Source organism: Vitis riparia, chromosome 11 (genome assembly GCF_004353265.1).
Source record: "Vitis riparia cultivar Riparia Gloire de Montpellier isolate 1030 chromosome 11, EGFV_Vit.rip_1.0, whole genome shotgun sequence".
NCBI classification, from domain to species: Eukaryota; Viridiplantae; Streptophyta; class Magnoliopsida; order Vitales; family Vitaceae; genus Vitis; species Vitis riparia.
The window spans coordinates 13,900,799-13,927,000 of record NC_048441.1 but is presented as its reverse complement, the minus strand read 5'-3'; the positions used below and the strand labels follow the sequence as shown (position 1 = coordinate 13,927,000).

Sequence of the window (26,202 nt, the reverse complement as noted above, 5' to 3'; positions counted from 1 at the left end):
AACTTACCCGGTTACCTTAGCTCCAAGAGACAAAGAGTCTAGCCTCTCATCCTCTGAGAAAACATCTCAGAGAATGTTTGGCTAGCAAGAAAATGAAAATGAAAGAGAAGACAAGAATATATAGGAAAAACAGAGCAAGTGCTCTGTATTTTACTTCCTTCCCAAAACTGTACAAAGGATCCCCTGGAACCAAAACTCTAACACTCCAGAACAGGCTCCTCGGGCTCCCTTAATACCACAATTACACTTACAGTTATTACATAGATATTTTTGCCAAATTCCTAACTTAAAAACTAAGGAATTCTATCACTGGTGGTTTACAAGGAGAATTTGGGCATTTAGACAACAAAAATCTAATCAAAAAATATCTCCAAGTGTCGGTTACAAATATCGGGAAGCACTCAGGACCACTTCGCAGGTGACAAGTGAGGTCTGCGAAATTTCGCAGGTGCACAAGAAGGGCTGCGAAATTTCTTCATAGCAACCAGCTGCTTCAACACCTTCACAAAGTTGACTTCCATCTTGTGGTGCTTGGCTTCCATCGCGGCGTGAAGCTTCAGGGGAATTCCATAGCACTGTGCAAAAAGGCTGCGAAATCACTTTGCAACAAAAATGGTGATTCCGCGGCACTTTTCTGAAGCCTTCCTTCAACTTGGAGTGATTGGCTTCCAATGGCTGTAACTTCCTCATTTCAGCTCCAAATCGTGAACCGTTTGAAGCATTGGATTCTTGACTTCCTGAGCTTTGAAATGACATATTGTATGCATAAATTGGACATCAGGAAGTACTCCAAAAGTGGCTGCAGTGACTGTCATCAAGAATGCTTCATGGCTGATTTCTCTTTGCTTCCCCCTTGCATTTCCACTTTGCTTATGGCAAAAGAGCTTCAAGGCTTTGGTTCTTCATGCCTCTGAGCCTCCCATTGCTTTCCAAGGATTCCATAAAACTCTCCTCAATCTCACAATGGTTTGGTGATCAAAATACTAACAAAAACACCAAAACTTACACATTTTGATTAGAATTGATTGAAAGGGGCCTTAACATGCTAATTGAGTTAAAAGGCACTAACTACTACTCAAAAGTGTTTAAAAGGATTAATTAGAAGCTATCAAATAGCACTTTTTGAGTAGTAATCACTCCCCCCAACCGACATATTGCTAGTCCCTTAGCAATGAAGGAGAGAAAAATAAAATAAAAGTACCATAATTTACAACATCATGCTGATCACTTCAAAAAATGTTTAAGTGGCATGACTAATCAAACTCTCACATGGAACATTAAAGAAATAAAACTCAAACTTCAATAGGAGCTATCAAATAATTTGTCTAGTCACAATTCATAAAGAGAAGGCATTATGCAAATTTAAGCTTTAAAATCATTTCCACTTCCAAAGGACCAAACCTTATTCTTCCACAAAAATCTATGTGTTACTTATTAGTTTCCGAATATAGTATGTTGAACTAATCTCTCCCCCAACCTAGTTTTTTTCAAAGCTTAGCAAACTAATCAACCTCCAATAGGCTAAGAACGCACCTCTTTTTTCACAATTTTTTTCATTGTAGGAGTACAAAGCTTAAAGGTATTCTTTTTCTAAATTGTCCATGTAACGGGGGTCCATCGATGACTCCCAACCAATTAAGGTTTAAGGCATCAAGTTTTAAGGATCTTTCAACCACTAACTCATCGGATTTCACCCCGGACTTTTGAGAATGAATTTTTAAATACCCAAGCACCTACAGAATGTTAAACTCCACCTATTCACCCATGTAACGAGCATTGAGGTCGGTGACTCCCAACCATTGAAGGCTTAGGGCACCAGGTTTTAAAGTTTTCACCATATACCCCTCAGACCTTGCTCGGGTTTCAAGGCAAGTAAACATTTTTCTTTCTCTCTTTTTTTTCAAAGGCTCATTGGTCTTTCATAAGGTGTCCCAACACTATTAAATGAGGTCAAAGGTACCAAGTCTAAAATTTTCCTAAGTCAAGAGGGAAATAGTTTTTCATCTTATAATCGGAACCTAGTGTGCACAGTGTGTGGATAGCTTAAAGTGGAGGAACTAAGGTTGAATTCAATAGATGTTTCAACAATTCATCAACTTTAGTAAGCATAATACAAACTCTAAGTCAAGTAAAAAGACAAAAATTCAATTTCTCCCTTTTCATTTTGAAAAATTTTCCTTAATAACCATGGAAAGTAGAATAAAAAACTTAAAAAATTTTAAAAAATTAAGCAAAAAACAACTAAATTACCAAAATAACTTAGCATTAATAGCAATACTTACTTCCTCAACTCTCCCCCCAACCAAGCTGAACATTGTCCTCAATGTGACAAAAGCGATTAAAAAAAATAGGGAGGAAGGAAGTGGTACCTCCTGAGTGACATGGAGTCTGAGTCATGTAGGAGAAACCACATGTTTCAAAAAAAACATAAGAGTTAGTGAGTAGAGAAAAATAGAAAAATGCCAAGTTTAAACAAAAATGATGTCTATGTATGATTCTGAGAAAGTAGAATATAAGATATGATCCATGGATACCTCCAATCCCAGAATATAAAACATCATAACATGGAGCTATGTATACTAATATAATATGTAAAAACATAAATAAAGAGATGATCAAGTAATGGAAGGATCCTGTGGAGCTGATGCATCTGTGGTGGCCTCTTGAGTGGATTGGATCAGGACTTTGGCCTCTGCTTTGGTAGTCTCCTTAGATGGCATAGTCTCCTCAGCTGGAGCTATGGGCTCTGATGGTTTTAAGGAGGTAAGAAATGGAATGAGAGGCTTCATGTGTGTGATCTCAAGCTACGCGGGGCTTTCCTCTATTCTTGGCCATGGCTAAAATGGAGAAAAATGGTTGTTCATGAGTTCCAGAGGGTACTCAGCTGGTGCGCAGGGCTCTGTTGGCATTTTAGCAACTTCCCTTGGCTTTGCAAGGTGTTTTTGCATACCTTCCTCCATTTTTCAAGTCAATTTCACAATTTGAAGGCCATTTCGACTTTTGGTGGTGATATCGCAGCCATTTTGAAGCTTGGAGGTGATTTCGTAGCCCAAAAGTGATGAAAATGAAGAAAAAAAAATTTCGCAGCCCATTTCGCAACTGCGAAATGAGGGTCACTGTGCTGCAAAATGGCACTCGTGTGCCAAGAAGTGGTTTCGCAGCTGCGAAACACCCTTCCAAATGGCGTCTCGACTGTGAAATTCCCGCTCAGCTTTGCGCACTCATCTTCAAATGGCCATAACTTCTTCATTTTACCTCCAAATTGCATACCGTTTAAAGCGCTGGACTCCTGACTTCCCAAGCTTTGAAACGAGATATGGTATGCATAATTTGAGCTCCAGGAAGTGCTTCAAAAATGTCTCCAACAGTAGCGAAATGGAGGTGCGATATTTCCGCTCATGGTTTGCACAGTCATCTTCAAACAGCCATAACTTTTCCGTTTCAAATCCAAATCGAGCACCGTTTAAAGCTATGGACTTCTGACTTCCCAAGCTTTCAAAAGATATATGGTATGTATGAAATGAACTTCGGAAAGTGATCCAAATGTGTCCAATAGTTGCCGAAATGGGGGTACGGCTGTGACATGTCTGTTCATGGTGTGCGCGCTGAAGGATTTTAAGGTGTAGAGGTTTAGTAGCCATTTTGTAGCTGTGAAATGAGTGTACGGGGCTTCCAAATGGCACTCGTGTGCCAAAAATCGGGTTCGCAACTACGAAACATCCTTCGAAATGGAGAAATCGCTGCGGAATTGGGATCTTTCATGCTTTGGTGGTTCGCAGCCCACTTCGCAGCTGCGAAATGGGGTCACTGTACCGCGGAATGGCACTCGTGTGCCAAAAGGTGGTTTCGCAGCTGCGAAACACCCCGCGGAATGGAGAAATCGCTGAGAAATCGCTGCGGAATTGGGGCTTTTTACGCCTTAGTGGTTCGCAGACCACTTCGCAGCTGCGAAATTGAGGTTCCTGTGCTGCGGAGTGGCACTCGTGTGCCAAACACCGGTTTCGCAGCTGCAAAACCGTTCGCAGAGAGCTAAAAAGTGTTGCGAAGTGATTTTTCAGCAAAAGGCCGATTTCGCAGAGGCTGCGAAATCTCGCAGACCCCTGTTTTTCCCCTGTTTTTACTCTGTTTTTGCTCCGATTTCTTCCCGATTTCTTCCTTTGCAATTCCTCTTGATTTTGATCATCCAAAAACCTATATTACATCAAAACAAAGTAGAATTAAAGCATTAAAATCAAAATTAAAGCATTGAAATCAAAATTAAAACATTGAAATCAAAATTAAAACAAGTAATAAATAAAACAAAAAGCTATGGACTAGTTAGTCTTTAAAAAGACTAAGTCCATCAAAAAATTTGATCCTGATTTAGCTTGCCCGGATCCCACATGAAGTTTGCATCCTTCACTTGGGGCTTGCTGAGTATGATGGCAACAAAATCAATTCCCCTTTTGCCATACAAAGCTTGGAGAAAAAGCGGATGCATGAGTTTCTTCATTTTTTTCTTGATGACTATCCTCTGTGGTTCTTCATCTAATTCAAGATCATAGCCATCTTTCTCTGTACTTTTCCCCTTTCTCTTTCCTTTGATTTCCTCCCTCTTTTCTTTCTCTGTTTCACTTTCTACCTCATGCTCTAGCTTGCATGTGGGTAGATCAACCTCTTTACCACTCCTCAAAGTGATCACTTCTTTGACTTCCCTCTTTTGTGAAGATTCTCCTTCCTTAGCCTCCATTTCATGGATACTCATGGAATTTTGATAAGGTTGAGAAGGAGAGTTTTCTTTCTCTTGCACTGTGTTGAGGTTGGCAAACCTTGAGATTGAATCTTGGAGATTATCTATCTTCTGAGATAGATAATTTTGCACTTCATCCATCTATTTCTCTACACAGTCATTTCTTTGACTGAGCTGAGCATTGATGGATTTGTTAGCTTCAACAAAGTCTTCCATGACCTTGTTAAGATTCATCATAGCTTGGTCAAGGTTTGAGGCTTGCTGAGGTGCTTGAGCAGGTTGCTGATACTGAGGCGGCTGTGGTTTCCAAAAAATGTTGGATGGTCCCTCCAATTGGAATTGTAGGTGTTGCAATCACCAAACATTTCCCTCTCTGTTGGAATGATAGGATACTCTTCAACCAAGTACTCATATGATCGACAAAGGGAACAAGGCATAGGTAGCAATGGTGTTTGAGAGATGGCTTGCACTTCTTGCATGTTCTTCATTTCTAGCTCATCCAATCTCCTTTCCATAGCTGCAATCTCTGCCTTCATGTCCATGCCGTCATTCAAAATATACATCTCACCCTTAGCTTTAGGTTGAGACATCATTCTTCCCATATCTCTAGCATTTGGTTCATCCCATCTTCTTGAAAATTCAGCCACATAACTCATGAAGTTCATGGCTTCCTCTGCTATCTCGTATTCAATATGGCATGCACAACTAGCAATTTGTGAATTAAGAACAGAGAACACAAAAGAAAAACAATTCAAAAACTTAAGACTAACTAAAACTAGCTGAAAGGTTAACTAAAACATAAATAAAGAAAAAGAACAATTAAAAACAGTTAGTAAAAAGAAAAGAAAAGTCACCAAACTTGTGATGAAGATCACAAGTGTTCTCAAAAGGTGTTATCACTGCAAAGTGGCACCATCCCCGGCAACGGCGCCATTTGATTCATGCCTAATTGGTGTCTCAGCTGATTCGTGTCCAGCTGGTGCTCCTTGATTGAGGGATTAATCAACAAAATTTATAACCTATTACACCATATACTAAGGTAGCAAAGACAAAGCTACTATAGCATAGTGGCTCTAGGATCGTTCACTGGGATGGGTTTTCACTTCACAAATGATATTAATTCAAAGCTGAATTGGTGCCTTTTCATTTCAAGGTTAGCTTTAAAAGAAAACATAAAGACGTTTGAATGAAAAAGGTTTGGTTTTAAGCTAACCAAAAGTAGTAATTGATTTTACTTACTAAGAAAAGTGTTTCTTGGAGTTTAGATCACTGGGCTCAGATTCCTCATACAAAAAGGGAGTTCCGGTCACTTGTTTCTTTTCCTCGCATTAGAGAATTAACATATAGTTCCTTCTCCAACCGGTGTTGTACAAATGCTTCCCATTAATGGGTTCAAACACTAAATCCCTCTCATTGATGCACCTTGCAATGGCTCATACCTCTCACCTAGCACTTGCCATTCAAGGTGATCTTTAACCTTGGATTACCCGTCAAAAGCTCGCAAGAGATAACTAATGGATGTCTCCTAAGAGTCCAAAAGCTTACCAAGTGTTGGCTATTCTAGAAAATCCTACCTTCAAGTCACCTCCCAGAGGCTCGCAAGGGGTAAACTAATGCATCTCCATGGATGGAGATCACTTGCCTTACCAAGTGTTGGCCCAGGTGATTTAAAGGAGTTTTAAGTTAACTAAAAAGATAAAAACCATCAACGGGTCACACTTTCTTTTCATTAAAAACTAAAACAACAAAACTTCCAATTTATGCATGTGGAAACTTACCCGGTTACCTTAGCTCCAAGAGACAAAGAGTCTAGCCTCTCATCCTCTGAGAAAACATCTCAGAGAATGTTTGGCTAGCAAGAAAATGAAAATGAAAGAGAAGACAAGAATATATAGGAAAAACAGAGCAAGTGCTCTGTATTTTACTTCCTTCCCAAAACTGTACAAAGGATCCCCTGGAACCAAAACTCTAACACTCCAGAACAGGCTCCTCGGGCTCCCTTAATACCACAATTACACTTACAGTTATTACATAGATATTTTTGCCAAATTCCTAACTTAAAAACTAAGGAATTCTATCACTGGTGGTTTACAAGGAGAATTTGGGCATTTAGACAACAAAAATCTAATCAAAAAATATCTCCAAGTGTCGGTTACAAATATCGGGAAGCACTCAGGACCACTTCGCAGGTGACAAGTGAGGTCTGCGAAATTTCGCAGGTGCACAAGAAGGGCTGCGAAATTTCTTCATAGCAACCAGCTGCTTCAACACCTTCACAAAGTTGACTTCCATCTTGTGGTGCTTGGCTTCCATCGCGGCGTGAAGCTTCAGGGGAATTCCATAGCACTGTGCAAAAAGGCTGCGAAATCACTTTGCAACAAAAATGGTGATTCCGCGGCACTTTTCTGAAGCCTTCCTTCAACTTGGAGTGATTGGCTTCCAATGGCTGTAACTTCCTCATTTCAGCTCCAAATCGTGCACCGTTTGAAGCATTGGATTCTTGACTTCCTGAGCTTTGAAATGACATATTGTATGCATAAATTGGACATCAGGAAGTACTCCAAAAGTGGCTGCAGTGACTGTCATCAAGAATGCTTCATGGCTGATTTCTCTTTGCTTCCCCCTTGCATTTCCACTTTGCTTATGGCAAAAGAGCTTCAAGGCTTTGGTTCTTCATGCCTCTGAGCCTCCCATTGCTTTCCAAGGATTCCATAAAACTCTCCTCAATCTCACAATGGTTTGGTGATCAAAATACTAACAAAAACACCAAAACTTACACATTTTGATTAGAATTGATTGAAAGGGGCCTTAACATGCTAATTGAGTTAAAAGGCACTAACTACTACTCAAAAGTGTTTAAAAGGATTAATTAGAAGCTATCAAATAGCACTTTTTGAGTAGTAATCAGCACAACACCATCCAAATAATTTCTAGACAAGATAAGTGTCTCCAAGACTGAGAAATCTCCAATCCAATCTGGAATTTGACCCATCAACAAGTTGGAGCTGACATCCAACAATCCTAGGAAAGAGCTATTATAAAATCCACGAGAAATCTCTCCCCAGAAGTCATTGTTATCCAAATACAAAGAGAATAACCGTGTCAAGTTCCATTTTGTGGGAAAAGTGTCATGTAAACTGTTGTTGGATAGCTTTAAAACCTCCAATGAGATACAACCCATCATCATGTGCTCAAGTAGTTGTCCTGAGAGATTGTTGTTTGAAAAATCTAAAGATCTCAACTGTTTCATGTCACCAATCGAGGAAGGAATATTACCTTGCAATGCATTTCCAGACAAGTTTAAGACCTCCAACCTTGGAAAAATAGAGCCGATGAAAGGTTGCAGCTCTCCATGAATGCAATTCAAGGAGAAATCAAGCACACGCATGTAGTAATGTATTGAATTTGAGCCCAAATCAAGAACACCTGTCAAGTTGTTACTTTCAAAGCTTAGGTATTCTAGTTTCATATTATTGTCTAATAACCAAGTCGGGACATCTCCTGTCATATGGTTGTAGCTAAGGTCGACCACTCTCAAATCATGTTGACTCAGAAGAAAGCTGGGTACAACCCGACATGGCCAATTGAGGGTGTAGTTGGATAACCGGAGGATTTTCAATTGAAATAGAGGAAATGACCATGTTGGATTTTTAGTCTCAACCTTCAAATACTTGTTATTGCTAATAAGTTCGAAAACCTCGAGTCTGGAGTGGTTGAAGAGTGAACCAAAATAGATTGAGCCCTCGAATTGATTATAAGAAAGAGAAATGTACTCGAGTCACTTCAGATTGGAGAAGAGAGATGAAGGAATAGTTCCATGGAAATCATTTCTGGATAGGTCAAGAAAACGTAGGGATGTGAAATTGTTGAGACACGTAGGAAGACTACCCTCAAATCCATTACCACTAAGATCCAGTTCTTCAAGGTTGAGTTTGCATAGGCCTGTAAAAGTGAAACATGTAATTTATAATTACAATTAAAAGTAGTGGCAACAACTACTAAGGGAAAAATATATTCTGGATTATCTTGTCTGATAAATGTCACCACAATTCCTAAGGTAACTTGTAGATAATTTTAAATATTTTTGTAATTATATTTTTATTTTTATTAATAATAAATATGTTTACCCTCTCAATCTTTTAATTTCTTGTTTTAGAAAATAAAATTCCCTAGCATTTTAAAGAAGCCAAACATGTACCTGTTAATATCTAAAATGCCAAAGAAAATTTCATCATTCAAATCTACATTTATGATTACTGCACATATTATTCCTCATACTATTTTCTCCTTTAATTCTTAAAATTTATTTTAAAATAATGTTTGTCAATTACATCCACTAGTTGACTCTATTATTTTGTTTAAATTTTTTAAAGTTGTGTGATAGAGTTAACTTGGAAATTTTAGTGGTAAAAAGCAAATTAAAGAGATGCAAATGGAATACTAAAATATGAAAAAAAAAAAAAAAGGAAAAAAAAAACATTAAGAAATAAACTAGAGAGGAAAAAAGTATAGAAAAATAAAAAATAGATTTATGCTATGTTTGGTTGCTAAAAAGTTTGATTAAAAATGTAAAGACAAAAAAATGCGTATTCATTCATTTTTAAGAAATTAAGATAATTCTTAAACTATCAAGGTATGAATGAATGCATTAGAAAGTGCATGAGAAATCAATTTTATACTAAGCGTACCTATGAGATTCATTTTACATTGGTTCCTAGACATCTTTAGTCTTCAAGGATCCATCTCTTTATAATGTTTAAATCTCTTTTGAGCGATCTTAAGCTTTCTTTTGAATTTATCAATAAAACCTGAAATTTTACTTGATTTAAATAAGTTAGTACATTTAACCTTGTTTTCTTATCATCAAAACGTATTTAGGAGAATCCTTAGGCTAACATCAATTTTGATTTTAATGTTAATTTTAGTAATTTTAATTATAGTTTAGTTGTTAACTTGAATGTTAGTCTTAGTTTTGACTTTAATTTTAATTTTATTTTTGAACTAAATTTTAATCCTCGTCTTAGTCTTAATTTTAATTTCAATTTTGAAATCAATTTTAGTTTTGAATTTTATTTTTATTTTTATTTTAATCTTCATTTTAATTTTAATCTTATAATTTTGGTCTTGATTTTTATTTTAATTTTAATCTTAGAAATGAAAAGAAAAATTATTTTTTATGATTAAAATTAAAATTGGAGAACAAAAGTTTGAAGAAAACCAACAAAGGAAAAATTTAGTTTAATCTTAATTTTATTTTTAATGTTCATTTTAGTAATTTTAATATGGTTTTAATCTTTAACTTTAACTTTAGTCTTAATTTGGGTGACATCACATATCGGATAGGAAAGAAATTTTAAACATTATATATGTAGAGACTCCTCTTAACCTTATAGACACATTTTAAAGCTATGAGGGCTCTTTTGGGTGAAGAGTAGACAATATCTACATGGTTGGGTGTGGGTCATTACAAATGGTATTAGAGTTGATCCCTGACCTTGATGTGGGAGTTTATTTAGTACCATAGGGGGTGTTTGTTTATTTGACCTTATAATCTCGTATGACACAACGAGGACGTTATGTCTGCATGGGAGGAGTGTTTGTAACATCCTACACCGGATATGGGAGAAAGTTCCTAACACTATATATGTAGAGACTCACCTTAACTTTGTAAATGCGTTTTAAAGTCGTGAAGGCCCCCTTGGGTTTAAAGTGAATAATAGCTACGTGGTTGGGTGCGACTCATTACAAATCGTATCAGAGTCAATCTCCAACTCTAATATGGGGGTTTATTTGGCCTTGTAGGGGGTGTTTGTTTGTTTGATTTCACAATCTTATGGAACACAACAAGAATGTTATGTCTACATGGGGGGGGGGGTGGCTTGTGACATCCCACATTGGATAGGGGGGAAGTTTTTGGCACTATATATATATATATATATATATGGACTCCTCTTAACCCTGTAAACGTATTTTAAATCGTAAGGGCCCCTTTAGGTCTCGAGTGAACAATATTTACATGGTTGGGTGCGGGTCATTACCAATCGTATCAAAGCCGATCTCCGACCCCGATGTGAAAGTTTGTTTGGTCCTGTAGGGGGTGTTTGTTTGTTTGGTCTCATAATCCTCTAGGACACAACGATGATGCTATGTCTGCATAGGGGGTGTTTGTCACATCTTGCACCGGATAAAGGAGAAAGTTTCTAACGTTCTATATATAAAGACTCATCTTAACTCTTTAGACACGTTTTAAAGTCGTGATGACCCCCTTGGGTCTAGAGCAAACAATTTCTACATGATTGGGTGCAGGTCATTACAAATAGTATTAGAGCCGATCTCTGCATAAGGGGTGTTTGTTTTTTTAGCCCAAAAATCTTGTGGGACACAACAAGGATGTTGTGTTTGCATGAGAGGGTGTTTGTGACATCCCACATCGGATAGGGGAGAAAGTTTCTAACGCTATATATGTAAAAGCTCTTCTTAACCCTGTAGACGTGTTTTAAAGTTGTGAGGGCCGTTTTGGGTCTAAAACGAACAATATCTACATGGTTGGGTACGAGTCGTTACAAATGATATCAGAATCGATCCTTGACCCCAATGTGGGAGTTTGTTTGGCCCTGTATGGGGTGTTTGTTTGTTTGGTCTCATAATCACGTGGAACACAACGAGGACATTATGTCTTCATACGAAGGGGGTGTTTGTGACATCCCACACTAGATAGGGGAGAAAGTTATTTGCGTTATATATGTAGAGGCTTCTTTTAACTCTATAGACTCATTTTAAAGCCGTGAGGGCCCTATTGGGTTCAGAGCAGACAATATCTACACGGTTAAGTATGGGTTGCTACAAATAGTATCAAAGCCAATCCTCGACTCTGATGTGAGGGTTTGTTTTGCCCCGTATGGGGTGTTTGTCTGTTTAACCCCACAATCCCATGGAACATAACGAGGACATTATATATACATGGGGGTGGTTTGTGACATCCCAAATCAAATATGAGAGAAAGTTCTTAGCACTAATTATGTATGGACTCCTCTTAATTAAGTAAACGCATTTTAAAGTCGTGAGAGCTCCTTTGGGTCCAGTGCGAACAATATTTACATGATTGGGTGCGAGTTGTTACAAATGTTATTAGTATTAATCCCTGACCCCCGTGTAGGGGTTTGTTTGACCCATAATCTTGTGGGACATAACAAGGATGTTGTGTTTGCATGAAGGGGGGGAGGGGGGTGTGTGACATCCCATATTGACAAATTTTAACGACAAATTGGTCATGTGATGGTTTGAAAAATGTCTATGAAATATAGGAGATCATGCTAAAATTTTGATATAAATTTTAGTTTACTAAATTATTATGTTTGAATCTTTTTTTATTTTTTGTTTTGTTTTATTTTTTTTATTTTCTTATTTTTATGGATTTGTTAGATCCTAAGACTAGTAAAGTCTTTAAGGTTGATGTCGAGAGGGTTAATCCATTTGTGGAGGGAATCAATGAAGTTGGGGATCAAATCCCCCTTCAAATTAATGTTACTCACTAGCCCAAATGGGCTCTTCTTCCTTTTGTACACAGTTAGAGCTTTCAGGGAGTGTGTGCGTTCATTTCTTTTGGTGTTATTTCATTTTTTTTTCTTTATTTCTTTCTCTTTATTTAGGTGGGTTGCTTCATAATTTTAATCTCAATAGCTCTCTTTGCATGACTTCTCGTAGACTTGTGGATTCCATAGTTGTTTGTGGTTGTTTCCCTTCTCTCTCCAGCGCTAAATTAGTACACCCTCCTTATTTTCTTCACTAAGATAGCTTCAATATGTGCATTAGTAGTTGTTTTATCATTTTCTGTAAGTTCCAACATTTTTTAGTTTGATTAATTTTCGTTTTATCGATATTTTTTTATTTGAATTTGGGTCCCTTGTTTCCAATATTTCCCCTTGTTTCCCTAAATCCAAGTATTTATATTTTCATAAATTCTCATATTCAAAATGGGACAAATTAATGGGATGAATTAGATAATAACAACATTAGTCAAGTCATTCCTGGAAGTGTTACTGAAAGAGAATTTTGAAACATAAAATCGTGAAGTAGAAACCACACCTTGGCACTCTAATGAAACATAAAATTATTCAGTAGCAACTACATTTTAATAGCATAATCAAACATACAAAAGTTCATTTATTCAGACACTGGACTTAGCTTATCAACCCCTCAACCGAAGAAAAGAGACATGCTCTTCAATGAAATAAAAGAGCAGCTCTCGGTAATAGGAGTTCAAGTAGAGAAAAACAACGATGCCTAAGAATGCCACTCCGTATGATCCTCCAAAACTCCATAAGAATATGGCTTCCCAATAGCTATTTTCTCTGTTGTCTGAAACTGGTGGTTTGACTGCAGGTGGGGCACTAGTGGGAGTGCAACTTCGCTCTAATGGCAGCCCACATAGAAGAGGGTTGCCCTCGTAACTGCTTTCATTAAATGTTGCAAACTGAAACTTCATCTCTGGAGTCTTACCTGATAAATTGTTGTGAGCGACAGTAAAGACCGACAAGAAGTTTAACTCTACTACCATCTGTGGTGGAATTTGACCTGTCAATCTATTGTGGGATAGGTCCAAGCTTTCTATTTCCTTTAGGTTGGAAAATGTCTGTGGAATAGATCCTGTCAACTGGTTGTACGATAAGTTTAGAGTATGAATCCCACTTAGATTTCCAATTTCTGGAGGAATTGGACCTGTCAATTCGTTCCCTGAAAGATCCAATCCAGACATGAAGTGCAAGATGTTTCCCATATAAGATTCGGACCTACTCTTTGTTATGAACTCTATTTCTTCACTTTCAGGGGATGTCTCAAAACTAAATTCCATATTCACGTACATAGAGATTTGACTTTCATATGAATATGTTTCTGGGAAACCCTCCCACGACCACCCATAGCCATCCATAAAAAATGTGTCATCCATTAATGCAACTCCTCTTCCAAAAGTTATATTATCTAGGCAAGGAGGTATGGATCCAGAAAGATGATTATGAGAAAGATCCAGTATGCCGATTGATTTGAGCTGACACAAATGAAGAGGAATTGAGTCTTCAAGTCGATTTCCTTTCAAGAGAAGAATCCTCAATTTTGAAAGTAAACTAATCCAAGGGGGTATTGGGCTTGATAGTTTGTTATCCCTCAAATTCAATGTCACAAGAGAGGTAGCTTCAGCTAGAACATGGGGTATAGGTCCTGTTAGTTCATTGTTTTCCAAATGTAAAAACTTCATGTTTGTTAGATTGGCACAAGGAGGAAGGGTCGGGCCAATTTTGTTGTGAGAAAGGTCTAAAAAGCGTAGTTCATTGAGTTTGCAAAAGCCTGTTGGCACAACACCATCCAAATAATTTCTAGACAAGACAAGTGTCTCCAAGAATGAGAAGTCTCCAATCCAATCTGGAATTTGACCCATCAACGAGTTGGAGCTGACATCCAACAATCTTAGGAAAGAGCTATTATAAAATCCATGAGAAATCTCTCCCCAGAAGTCATTGTTATCCAAATACAAAAATGATAACCTTGTCAGGTTCCATTTTGTGGGAAGAGTGCCATGTAAACTGTTGTTGGATAGCTTAAAAACCTCCAATGAGATGCAACCCATCGTCATGTGCTCAGGTAGTTGTCCTGAGAGATTGTTGTTTGACAAATCTAAAGATTCCAACTGTTTCATGTCACCCATCGAGGAAGGAATATTACTTTGTAATGCATTTCCAGACAAGTTTAAGACCTTCAACCTTGGTAAAATAGAGCCGATGAAAGGTGGAAGCTCTCCATGAATGCAATTCGAAGAGAAATCAAGCAAAAGCATGTGGGAATGTTTTGAATTTGAGGACAAATCAAGAACACCTGTCAAGTTGTTACTTTCAAAGCTTAGGTATTCTACTTTCGTATTATTGTCTAATAACCAGGTCGGGACATCTCCTGTCATATGGTTGTAGCTAAGGTCGACCCATCTCAAATCATGTTGACTCAGAAGAAAGCTGGGTACAACCCGGCTTGGCCAATTGAGGGTGCAGTTGGATAACCGGAGGATTTTCAATTGAAATAGAGGAAATGACCATGTTGGATTTTCAGTCTCAACCTTCAAATACTTGTTATTGCTAATAAGGTCGAAAACCTCAAGTCTGGAGTGGTTGAAAAGTGAACCAAAATAGATTGAGCCCTCGAAATGATTATAAGAAAGAGAAATGTACTCGAGTGACTTCAGATTGGAGAAGAGAGATGAAGGAATAGTTCCACGGAAATCATTTCTGGATAGGTCAAGCAAACGTAGGGATGTCAAATTGTTGAGACACGTAGGAAGACTACCCTCAAATCCATTATCACTAAGATCCAGCGCTTCAAGGTTGAGTTTGCACAAGCCTGTAAAAGTGAAACATGGAATTTATAATTACAATTAAAAGTAGTGGCAACAACTACTAAGGGAAAAATATATTCTGGATTATCTTGGCTGATAAATGTCACCACAATTCCTAAGGTAACTTGTAGATAATTTTAATTATTTTTGTAATTATATTTTTATTTTTATTAATAATAAATATGTTTAACCTCTCAATCTTTTTATTTTTTGTTTTAGAAAATAAAATTCCCTAGCATTTTTAAGAAGCCAAACATGTACCTGTTAATATCTAAAATGCCAAAGAAAATTTCATCATTCAAATCTACATTTATAATTACTGCACATATTATTCCTCATACTATTTTCTCCTTTAATTCTTAAAATTTATTTTAAAATAATGTTTGTCAATTACATCCACTAGTTGACACTATTATTTTGTTTAAATTTTTTAAACTTGTGTGATAGAGTTAACTGGGAAATTTTAGTGGTAAAAAACAAATTAAAGAGATGCAAATGAAATACTAAAATATGAAAAAAGAAAAAAAAAACCATTAGGAAATAAAGTAGAGAGGAAAAAAGTATAGAAAAATAAAAAAATTGATTTATGCTATATTTGGTTGCTAGAAAGTTTGATTAAAAATGTAAAGACAAAAAAATAGAGAAGGGTAAAAGGAAAGTAAAAATGAAGCAAAATAAAAAATAGCTTTAAAGTTAATAAAACTTTAAATTATTTTCACTTATTTAACTCTTATATATAAAAATTAAATAATGAAAATATATATAATTTTCTTTCATAGTAAAACTAAATATGAAAAAATCATTTTTCTTGATATTTTATTTTTATTTCCTTAATACTTTCTGGTAACCAAACATAACATTAAAGTTAATAAATTATTTATATATAATACTTCAAATTCAATTCACTTATTATAACTTTTTATATAAAGATTAAATGTTTTGAAAATGTATAAGTTTTTTACTAATTTTAATTATATTTTATTAATTTTCTTTGATATTTTTCACATTACAATCAAACATGACAAAATTATTTTCCTTTATTTTCTTTAGAACTTTCCAAGAACCAAACATAACCTAAGATTTACTATACTACAACCTTGAACATGATTAAATTGACCATAGAATGGATTTTATTGATTGATTCTATGTAACTTCATGTAAGGAGGGACAAGTTTTGAGAGTTAAAATTGACATGCAAATCAAGTGACTACAACCAATCAAGGGACTCAAATTTAGTTAAAAGCTTGTTTGACAGTGATTCTAAAAAACATTTTAAACATTTTTACCACTTGAAAACAACTTTTTTGATAAAAGAAAAAAAGAAGAAAATAAGTATTAAAAATGTTACAAATACTTCATAGAATTATTATCAAATAGATTTGAAATGTTCAACATAGAACTGCAAATAAGTCACATTTGTGTTTTTGAGTTCCTTGTATCAAACTCAAAATCGCCAATCAATCAAACTCAGAATTTCCATAAACCATACTTGTTTGTGATATTCAACATGATGTCTATACATGTGCATGCATCATCAAACTTAAAATTATGAATCAAATTTAGAATTGTGAATAAGTCATACTTTTGTATATAGGTGTTACTCAACGTGATGTGTGTGGTTAAAAGTTCAATTTAGATTAAAAAAAAATTGATGAATCATAAAGGAAGTACAGGGTAAAAATTAAATGATTAAAAATATAATTTTAAATCAAAATATGATGAATCATAAAAAGTGCAATGTGAAATGTAATTAAAGAAAATTCAGCTGTTTCAATTTTATTTTCTAACTCTAATAAAGCTTGTTTTACAAATTGGAATAAGTATATTTGCAACTTAGAATAGCACTCACATGGGAACTAGTTAACAAATCTATGTTTGGAATCCATAATAAAATTCAAAATCCTAGCCACTTACCTTCCATGGAAAAAGAATCATATAAATTATTGCCGCGAAGAGATAAGGCTTTAAGATAGCCCAAAGTGCCAATAATCGGTGGAATACCACCCATTAATCTATTCATCTTTAGATTCAACACCTCCAGCCTGCTCAAATATTTTAGTCCTATCAAACAATGGACAAATAGGTTAGCATTAGGAGCAAACTAAAAATATACTATATGATTTTATTAGAGTTAAGATGCACACTCCTTGCAATTGGGAAGAATTTATATGATTGACCTCAACATTTAGAACCTGGAGTGAAGGTAGGGCACTTAAAATTGGAATTTTTCTCAAATCATTCACTCCAACATCCAGAACTAGTAATTTCTTCAATCCTAGTAAGTCTTGAAATCCTACATTAATAAATAAATAATATTCATATATTTTGCTTATGGATTTGAAAGTTATACTTGTAATTAATTTTAGGTTATTGGGCATATAGAAACATGGACAAGAATATCCAAGACTATAAAATATTTCAAAATAGTTTTAAATATAAGTTAATTATTTGAAGCAAATATTTGTAAATGTTATTGCAGAATTAAAGAAGGGGTAATTAAGATTACCTTAATTATATATTGTGAAAAAAACTAGTTTATGTCAATTTGATTGTGAAAAATTACAATAAAGAATAATGATAGGATGGAGAAAATAAGAGAACAAAAATAAATAGAAATTGTAGAATTTACATAACGATTTACGTTTTCAACCAAAGCCTATATAAATTGGTTCTATTCAATTTGATTAGAAAACAAACTAGTTTATGTCAATTGCAATAAACTTAAAATGCCTAAAATTTGGTATGCAAGCTAGAAGGCATTATAAGCTATTGTAGCTTACTTAAGCCCATCATTCTACTACAACACCTTCCTCTAATTCTCCGTACTTATATACATTATCTGGAATTTTATAGAAGACAGGTTGTAGCTGGTGTTATTGCTTCCCTGGGCAGCCTATCTTGCTTATGATTTTTATGGTTGAGAGCTGGTGATATTAGATAAGACTTGTCCTGAAATTTATTTATTTTTGAAATTCTAATTTAGGTTCCTTGTGTTCCAATCCAAGCGAAAAATATTTGATGCAGCCCACGCCCAGTCCAAATCCATTGTTCCTGGCCCAAGGCCCAGGCTTAGTTATCAGAGCCCAGGCCTTATGATTGCATGTGGGCCTTTTGCCAACTCTTGGGCCGGCTATATATAAAAGAAAGATTCATTTACGTAGCCTAGAGGCCAGGGTATCAAACTCCTACATGATGGGGGTACAGAAACTGCAATGACAGTCTTTGCGATGGCTTCTTATTTTTGTTTTAAACCGTCACAATTTTTAGAAAACAATATTGGTATTATAAAAATTTTATTAAACATGAAAAAAAAAATTAAATCAAAATATAACATCTACAAAAAAAAAAAAAAAACTACATTTTCCTAGCTTGCACAAAACCCTTTTTCAAATCATAAATTCTTTGAATAAAATTAATGAAATAGACATAAAAACTCTTATTGAGCATGAAAAAGAGTTTTTTGACTTTTTAAGAATCAGACAAACAAGCCCTAAGGCACATAAAAGCTCTTTTGTTTCTTACCACAACTCCTACTCAAATTGCTTACCAATTGCTCAAAAAAGTAACAAGCTAGTTCAAAAAGTATAATAATACACTAATTTCCTGGGGCAACACACAATCTAATCTTAAATTAAAAGCATATAAAGAGATGAAAAAAAGATGAAGAGAGAACCCAGAGAAACAAATAGTTGCAAGAATAATATAATTGCCACTTATTATTACTGTTCCAAGTTAAAATTGAAATAGATTGAAATTTCGTATTCTTGGATTTCACTTAAATTAAGCTAACATATTCAAAATATTAAGGAACCCATAAAGAAGACAATAAAAGTTGGATTACTACCCAATAAACTTAATATTCATTTTTTGTAAAAAGTTAATAATTAGAGAAATTTTAATGAAATATGAAAAAAAAATTAGAAAGGTGGTAAATGGAGTGTAAAACATAGAAGAAAGGTGCCTTAGGTATAAGGAAAGTGATGTTATTTAATGCCACAAAAATACTAAAGCTTAGTTTACCTTCCCTAAAATACTAATTTTAAATTTATACAAAAAAAATCAAATATAAAAAATAAACCTTTTTATACCATAAATAAATAAAACAAATTTTTGTTATTTTATCTTCAAATTCTATTAAACTATTGATTGGAAACCTAAAAATTATATTGATAATCTTTTAATGATCTGTTTTTTATTTTTTTAATTCTTTGTATATTAATTAAATACAAAACAAATATTTAAATAAAATTTTAAATATTTTTAAACACTATCCTATTAAAAAAAAATCATACATGTATAATTATTTCATTTATATTCTTGAATAAATTGAAATTATGTAGATCATCATTTTATTATGAAAAAAAATTAAAGAGACTATTATTTATATATATATATTAGTCTTTTTTTAAATCAAAATTTTGATTGGATATTTCAATCATGAAATACTTGCATCTACATTTATTATATAAGTACCAACTGAACTTGTTCCTCCTTATCTTTACCATTTTCTCCATCTTGTTAATTATTTTTTACAATTTTCATCGAAATTTTACTTTCTACATATCTAAATTATTTTCTCCATTCCACACGCAAATAATTTATGGTAAATTGATAATCACTTTCTTTTGAATTTTTTTTGTAGACTTTTGAGGAGCAGGTGAGCTCTGCCCCTGCAGATAGCTGTGTTCTTTATAATGGGTTGGGCTTTGGGTTCCCCTAAATTCTATATGTGTATCATTCTATTTATAAGGTAGATGTGTATCATTTCTTATTATGTGAAATTTCTTTTTCACACATAATCAGTGGAATACTTCTCATTAAACTATTAAACATTAGATTCAACACCTCCAACCTGCTCAAATATTTTAGTTTTATCAAACAATGATACATAGGTTAGTATTAGGAGTGCACTGAAGATATACCACATGCTTTTATTAGAGTTAAGATGCACACACCTTGCAATTGGGAAGAATTTATAAAATTGCTTCCAAGATCCAGAATCTTGAGTGAAGGTAGGGCACTTAAATTTGGAATTGTTGTCAAATAATTCCATCCAACATTCAGAACTCGTAATTTTTTCAATCTTAGTAAGCCTTGAATGCCTGCAACATTAATAAATAAATAATATTTATACTTATTGCTTGTGGATTTGAAAGTTCCAACTAATTTTTATCTAGTGGGCATAATAGAAACATTGATGAGAATATCCAAGACAATAAAATATTTCAAAATAGTTACTACAAAATTAAACAAAGAGTAATTGAGATTACCTTAAAATTTTAGCTGAAAATGTTTAAGAACTAAAATGAATAAAAACTAGAGTATGAGGATGTAGAAAAAAAAGATGAAAAAAAAATGATAATATATATTGTGAAAAACCATGACAAAGGATAATAATAGGAAGAAGAAAATAAGAAAATAAAAATACAAAATACAGAATTTACACAATGATTTACGTTGTTAAACCAAAAGCCTATATAAATTGGTTCTATTCAATTTGATTAAAAAACAAACTAGTTTATGTTAATTGCAAATAAACTTAAAATGCCTAAAATTTGGTATGCAAGTTAGAAGGCATTATAAGCTATTGTAGCTTACTTAAGCCCATCATTCTACTACAACACCTTCCTCTGATTCTCCGTACTTAAATACATTATCTGGATTGCCGCTCCACCATATGCTTCACAAAATCATAATTTTATAGAAAACAGGTTGTAGCTGGTGTTATTGCTTCCCTGGGGAGCCTATCTTGCTTATGATTTTTATAGTTGGGAGCTGGTGATATTAAATAAGACTTGTCCTGAAATTTATTTATTTTTGAAATTCTAATTTAGGTTCCTTGCGTTCCAATCCAAGCGAAAAATATTTGATGCAGCCCACGCCCAGTCCAAATCCATTGTTCCTGGCCCAAGGCCCAGGCTTAGTTATCAGAGCCGAGGCCTTATGATTGCATGTGGACCTTTTGCCAACTCTTGGGCCGGCTATATATAAATGAAAGATTCATTTACATAGCCTAGAGGCCAGGGTATCAAACCCCTACATGGTGGGGGTACAGAAACGGCAATGACAGTCTTTGGGACGGCTTCTTATTTTTGTTTTAAACCGTCACAATTTTTAGAAAACAATATTGGTATTATAAAAATTTTATTAAACATGAAAAAAAAAAAAATCAAAATATAACATCTACAAAAAAAACTACATTTTCCTAGCTTGCACAAAACCCTTTTTCAAATCATAAATTCTTTGAATAAAATTAATGAAATAGACATAAAAACTCTTATTGAGCATGAAAAAGAGTTTTTTGACTTTTTAAAAATCAGACAAACAAGCCCTAAGGCACATAAAGGCTCTTTTGTTTCTTACCACAACTCCTACTCAAATTGCTTACCAATTGCTCAAAAAAGTAACAAGCTAGTTCAAAAAGTATAATAATACACTAATTTCCTAGGGCAACACACAATCTAATATTAAATTAAAAGTATATAAAGAGAGATGAAAAAAAGATGGAGAGAGAACCAGGAGAAGAAATAACAAATAGTTGCAAGAATAATATAATTGCCACTTATTATTACTGTTCTAAGTTAAAATTGAAATCAATTGAAATTTCGTATTCTTGGATTTCACTTAAATTGAGCTAACATATCAAAAAATTAAGGAACCTATGAAGAAAACAATAAAAGTTGGACTACCCAATAAACTTATTTTAGATTGAGAGTAATATTCATTTTTTTAAAAAAATTAAGAATTAGAGATATTTTAATGAAAGATGAAAAAAAATTAGAAAGGTGGTAAATGGAGTGTAAAACAGTGAAGAAAGGTACATTAGTTATAAGGAAAGTGATGTTATCTAATGCCACAAAAATACAAAAGCTTAGTTTTACCTTCCCTAAAATACTAATTTTAAATTTATACAAAAAAAAAATCAAATATAAAAAATAAACCTTTTTATACCATAAATAAATAAAACAAATTTTTGTTATTTTATTTTCAAATTCTATTAAACTATTGATTGGAAACCTAAAAATTATATTGATAATCTTTTAATGATCTGTTTTTTTTTTTTTTTTTTTAATTCTTTGTATACTAATTAAATACAAAACAAATATTTAAGTAAAATTTTAAATATTTTTAAACACTGCCATATTTAAAAAAGAATCACACATGTACAATTATTTTATTTATATTCTTAAATAAATTGAAATTATGTAGATCATCATTTTATTATGAAAAAAAATTAAAGAGATTATTATTTATATATATTAGTTTTTTTTTAAATCAAAATTTTGATTGGATATTTCAATCATGAAATACTTGCACCTACATTTATTATACAAATACCAACTGAACTTGTTCCTCCTTATCTTTACCATTTTCCCCATCTTGTTAATTATTTTTTACAATTTTCATTGAAATTTTACTTTCTACATATCTAAATTATTTTCTCCATTCCACATGCAAATAATTTATGGTAAATTGATAATCACTTTCTTTTGAATTTTTTTTTGTAGACTTTTGAGGAACTGGTGAGCTCTGCCCCTGAGATAGCAGTGTTATTTATAATGGGTTGGGCTTTGGGTTCCCCTAAATTCCATACGTGTATCATTCTATTTATAAGGCAGATGTGTATCATTTCTTATTCTGTGAAATTTCTTTTTCACACATAATCAGTGGAATACTACCCATTAAACTATTAAACATTATATTCAACGCCTCCAACCTGCTTAAATATTTTAGTTTTATCAAACAATGATACATAGGTTAGTATTAGGAGTGCACTGAAGATATACCACATGCTTTTATTAGAGTTAAGATGCACATACCTTGCAATTGGGAAGAATTTATACAAGTGTCGGTAAGATCCAGAACCTTGAGTGAAGGTAGGGCACTTAAATTTGGAATTGTTCTCAAATTATTCCATCCAACATTCAGAACTCGTAATTTTTTCAATCTTAGTAAGCCTTCAATGCCTGCAATATTAATAAATAAATAATATTTATACTTATTGCTTGTGGATTTGAAAGTTCCAACTAATTTTTAGTTAGTGGGTATAATAGAAACATTGATGAGAATATCCAAGACAATAAAATATTTCAAAATAGTTATCACAGAATTAAACAAAGAGTAATTGAGATTACCTTAAAATTTTAATTGAGAATTGATGAGGATTTGAGGATTGGGCTATTGTTACAATATTCCCCAAGTTGAGTTCATTTAATTATGAAATTCAACTTTATCTAAGTCCAATACATAGTTGACGCATAGGATAAGCATTGAAGGAATGATAGACCACAACATTCAATCTTATGGGTATACTTTTATTTTAACCATTAATCTTTATTTCACCTCTTTCCTTTACTTCCAAATTAAATTCTTTTTATCATTTCATAATTTTTAATATATTTATTTGTTTTTCCTCTTCTCAATGTCACACTCTAAATTCCTCTTCATTGGGAGACACAACACTTAGATGGTATTTGTTTTTAATTTAATACTAAATGTCATTTGCTTTCATACTTTAGACAATTTGGTTTAATTTTTATTTTTTACTTATTGCTTTTTTTAAAATCTTTTTTATTGAATAGAAAAAACTAATTTTCAATTTGTTTTCGAACTAGATAATTTGGTTGAACTTTTTTTTTTTTTTTTCTTATTACTTATTTTTTTTAATTTTTTTTATTGAATAGAAAGAGCCAAAATGAACTTTTTGCTTAATACTAAAAATAACTTTTTAAAACAACCAAAACACAATCTCAATACAACTATCATCCTATTAATATTTAATATTTAACAGAAATAAAATAATAAAAAAATAAATAATTTAATACTTAATACTCTTAAGTTGCATTAAATTTTATTTAGATTTAAGTAAAAATACAAATACTATCTTAGTCTTTTATAAATTACTACAAGTGCATCCTCACAGTACTTAGGAAGAAGCCATGCATTGAAGTGCTGCAAACATTCAACTCATATTGGCAATTGTATACTCAACTTCAACTATAGAGAATTAAGAAATGCAATTTATCTTTTTCCTTATCAGCAAGGCTACTAAAGAATGGGCAAGAAAGAAACAAGCATTGGAATGTTTTTGCTATATATCATCTCCCTCCTCGTCCAATCTATATCTAGTCTAGATTTTGTGATTTTATCCAACTTCCTATATGAATTCTTTATTTATTTATCCATATGGTAAAAACACAAATAAGATAGGAGGACTCACTTAACTACGGACATCTCTAATCAACTTAGGTAAATAACTAATTTGGTAAATAATTAATTTTATTTAATTCTTTTATTAATAATGATGAGAAAGTAAAACTTTCCTCATTACTCCTAATGAATTAAAGTAAAAAGAATTAATTTCTAGCTCGGTAAACAATATTATAAATAATTAATAACAGTAAAATATGTATTTAGAGTATAGAAATGAAGCATGCAGCGTCCACTGTATGGTGACACAAAAAGAAAAAAATGGAGGATTTTAAATTAATCAAAAAATTAATTTTTATTTTTAATTTCTTTCTTCTTTTGAATCAAAATATTTTTTTTCTTCAACATTAGATTACATGTTGATGATTAAATGGTAATATATTTAAAAAACCCTAGGCATGAGAGAGAGCCACCAACCTGTCAATTCGCTGTCAGACAAATCTAAAATTTGAAGTTGCTGGAAGGGAAGAAGTAGGGAGGCATTCAAGGACCACTCTCCCAACCCTGCGTTCCATCTGATCAATGTAAGAGAAAGTTGGATGACTCGGTTTGTTTTGTTATCACATGTGATAGATTCCCATCTGCAGCAATCACCAACCTCCCCTCCCCAAGAAGAAAGGGCTGTGCCATTTGGGTGATTGATGGAAGCTTTAAGTTGCAAAAGACCAACTTTTTCTTCTTCCAAGCACCCTAAACTTCCATAACCAAGTAGTAGACTTAAAAAAGTCCCATAAAGTACTGCAAGATACAAACTGGAAGGGACTTCCATCTTTCAACTCCCAGTTTGCTATTGACTGTCGAATGTATATGTCCTCATACTTAGGGATGGGGTTTAAGTACATGGCAGATGACGGTCAATTCAAAGTTATAAATTTTGCAGCTGCCGAGTTTGAAATTTTGAGTGGCTAAGATACTTCCATTTAAGATATTTGTATAGGACTTTATATTTCTAGATTGCACATAAATTGAGCGAGTTAACAAATTCAAAAATTTAAGGAACCAAGAAATTGGATTTGGATAATAAAAGTTGGACTACCCGATCAACTTATTTTATATAAAGAGTAATATTCATTTAAAAAAAAAATTAAGACGTAGATAAATTTTAATGAAATATGAATTGGTAATGGAAGTGTAAAATAAACAAAAAAAAAAAAAAGTAATAGAAATAAGGGAAATCATGTTATTTAAGTGCAACAAAAATACATAAGGTTAGTTTACCTTTCCTAAAATACTAATTTTATATTTATACAAAAATGATCAAAGATCAAAAAAGAACTCTTTATACTATAAAGAAATAAATAAAACAAATTATTGCTATTTTATATTCAAATTCTATTAAACTATTGATTGGAAATCTAAAAATCATTCTGATTATCTATTATTCAATTGGTTTTTTTATTTATTTATTTCTTTTTGTAGTGATTAAATACAAAACAAATATGTAATTAAGATTATAAATATTTTTTAACACTACTGTATTAAAAATGGTTTATAATTTTTATTACTTGTTTTATAAATTTTTTTAATTTTTTTTAATGTTTTTGTGAGCTTTAATTTTTATTGGAAAATTTAGATTCTATATTTCAATAAAATTCAATCATGAAATCCTTGCACCTACCTTCATAGGAGTGAACATGTTTCTCCTCTTTACTATTTTCCCTATCTTATCATTGAAGTTCTACTTTCTACACGTCTAAATTACTAGGTCCATTCCACACGTAAATAATCCATGGTAAATTGATAATCACTTTCTTTTGCATTTCTTTTCCAGACTTTTGGGGAGTTGGCGAACTCTATCCCCAGGCATAGTTATCATCTTTATGTCACTCATGGCCCATATTATTCATTCTCTTATTACTGAATTTTTTTTCCACATCTTTAACTT

The 26,202-nt window shown here is 33.1% G+C and overlaps 1 protein-coding gene across 3 annotated transcripts in view; it reads right to left on the bottom strand.

Annotated features, from left to right (window-relative positions):
* Nucleotides 1–12,797: 12,797 nt before the first annotated feature.
* The window catches only part of LOC117924906 (receptor-like protein 9a), a 61,322-nt gene continuing 47,917 nt past the window's right edge, over nucleotides 12,798–26,202 (bottom strand). Inside the window, exons 1-5 of one of the 3 annotated variants that reach the window (XM_034843641.1) lie at nucleotides 24,735–25,106; nucleotides 22,928–23,074; nucleotides 20,063–20,209; nucleotides 17,022–17,168; nucleotides 12,798–15,112 (exon numbers count right to left, since the gene is read on the bottom strand). In XM_034843641.1, the coding sequence (XP_034699532.1) occupies nucleotides 12,918–15,112; nucleotides 17,022–17,168; nucleotides 20,063–20,209; nucleotides 22,928–23,074; nucleotides 24,735–25,086 (2,988 nt within the window). In that variant the 5' untranslated portion in view covers nucleotides 25,087–25,106 and the 3' untranslated portion in view covers nucleotides 12,798–12,917. Of the gene's footprint in view, nucleotides 15,113–17,021; nucleotides 17,169–17,253; nucleotides 17,541–20,062; nucleotides 20,210–22,927; nucleotides 23,075–24,734 lie in introns of those variants that run through there. The other 2 variants (XM_034843642.1, XM_034843645.1) reach the window with 2 other exon arrangements.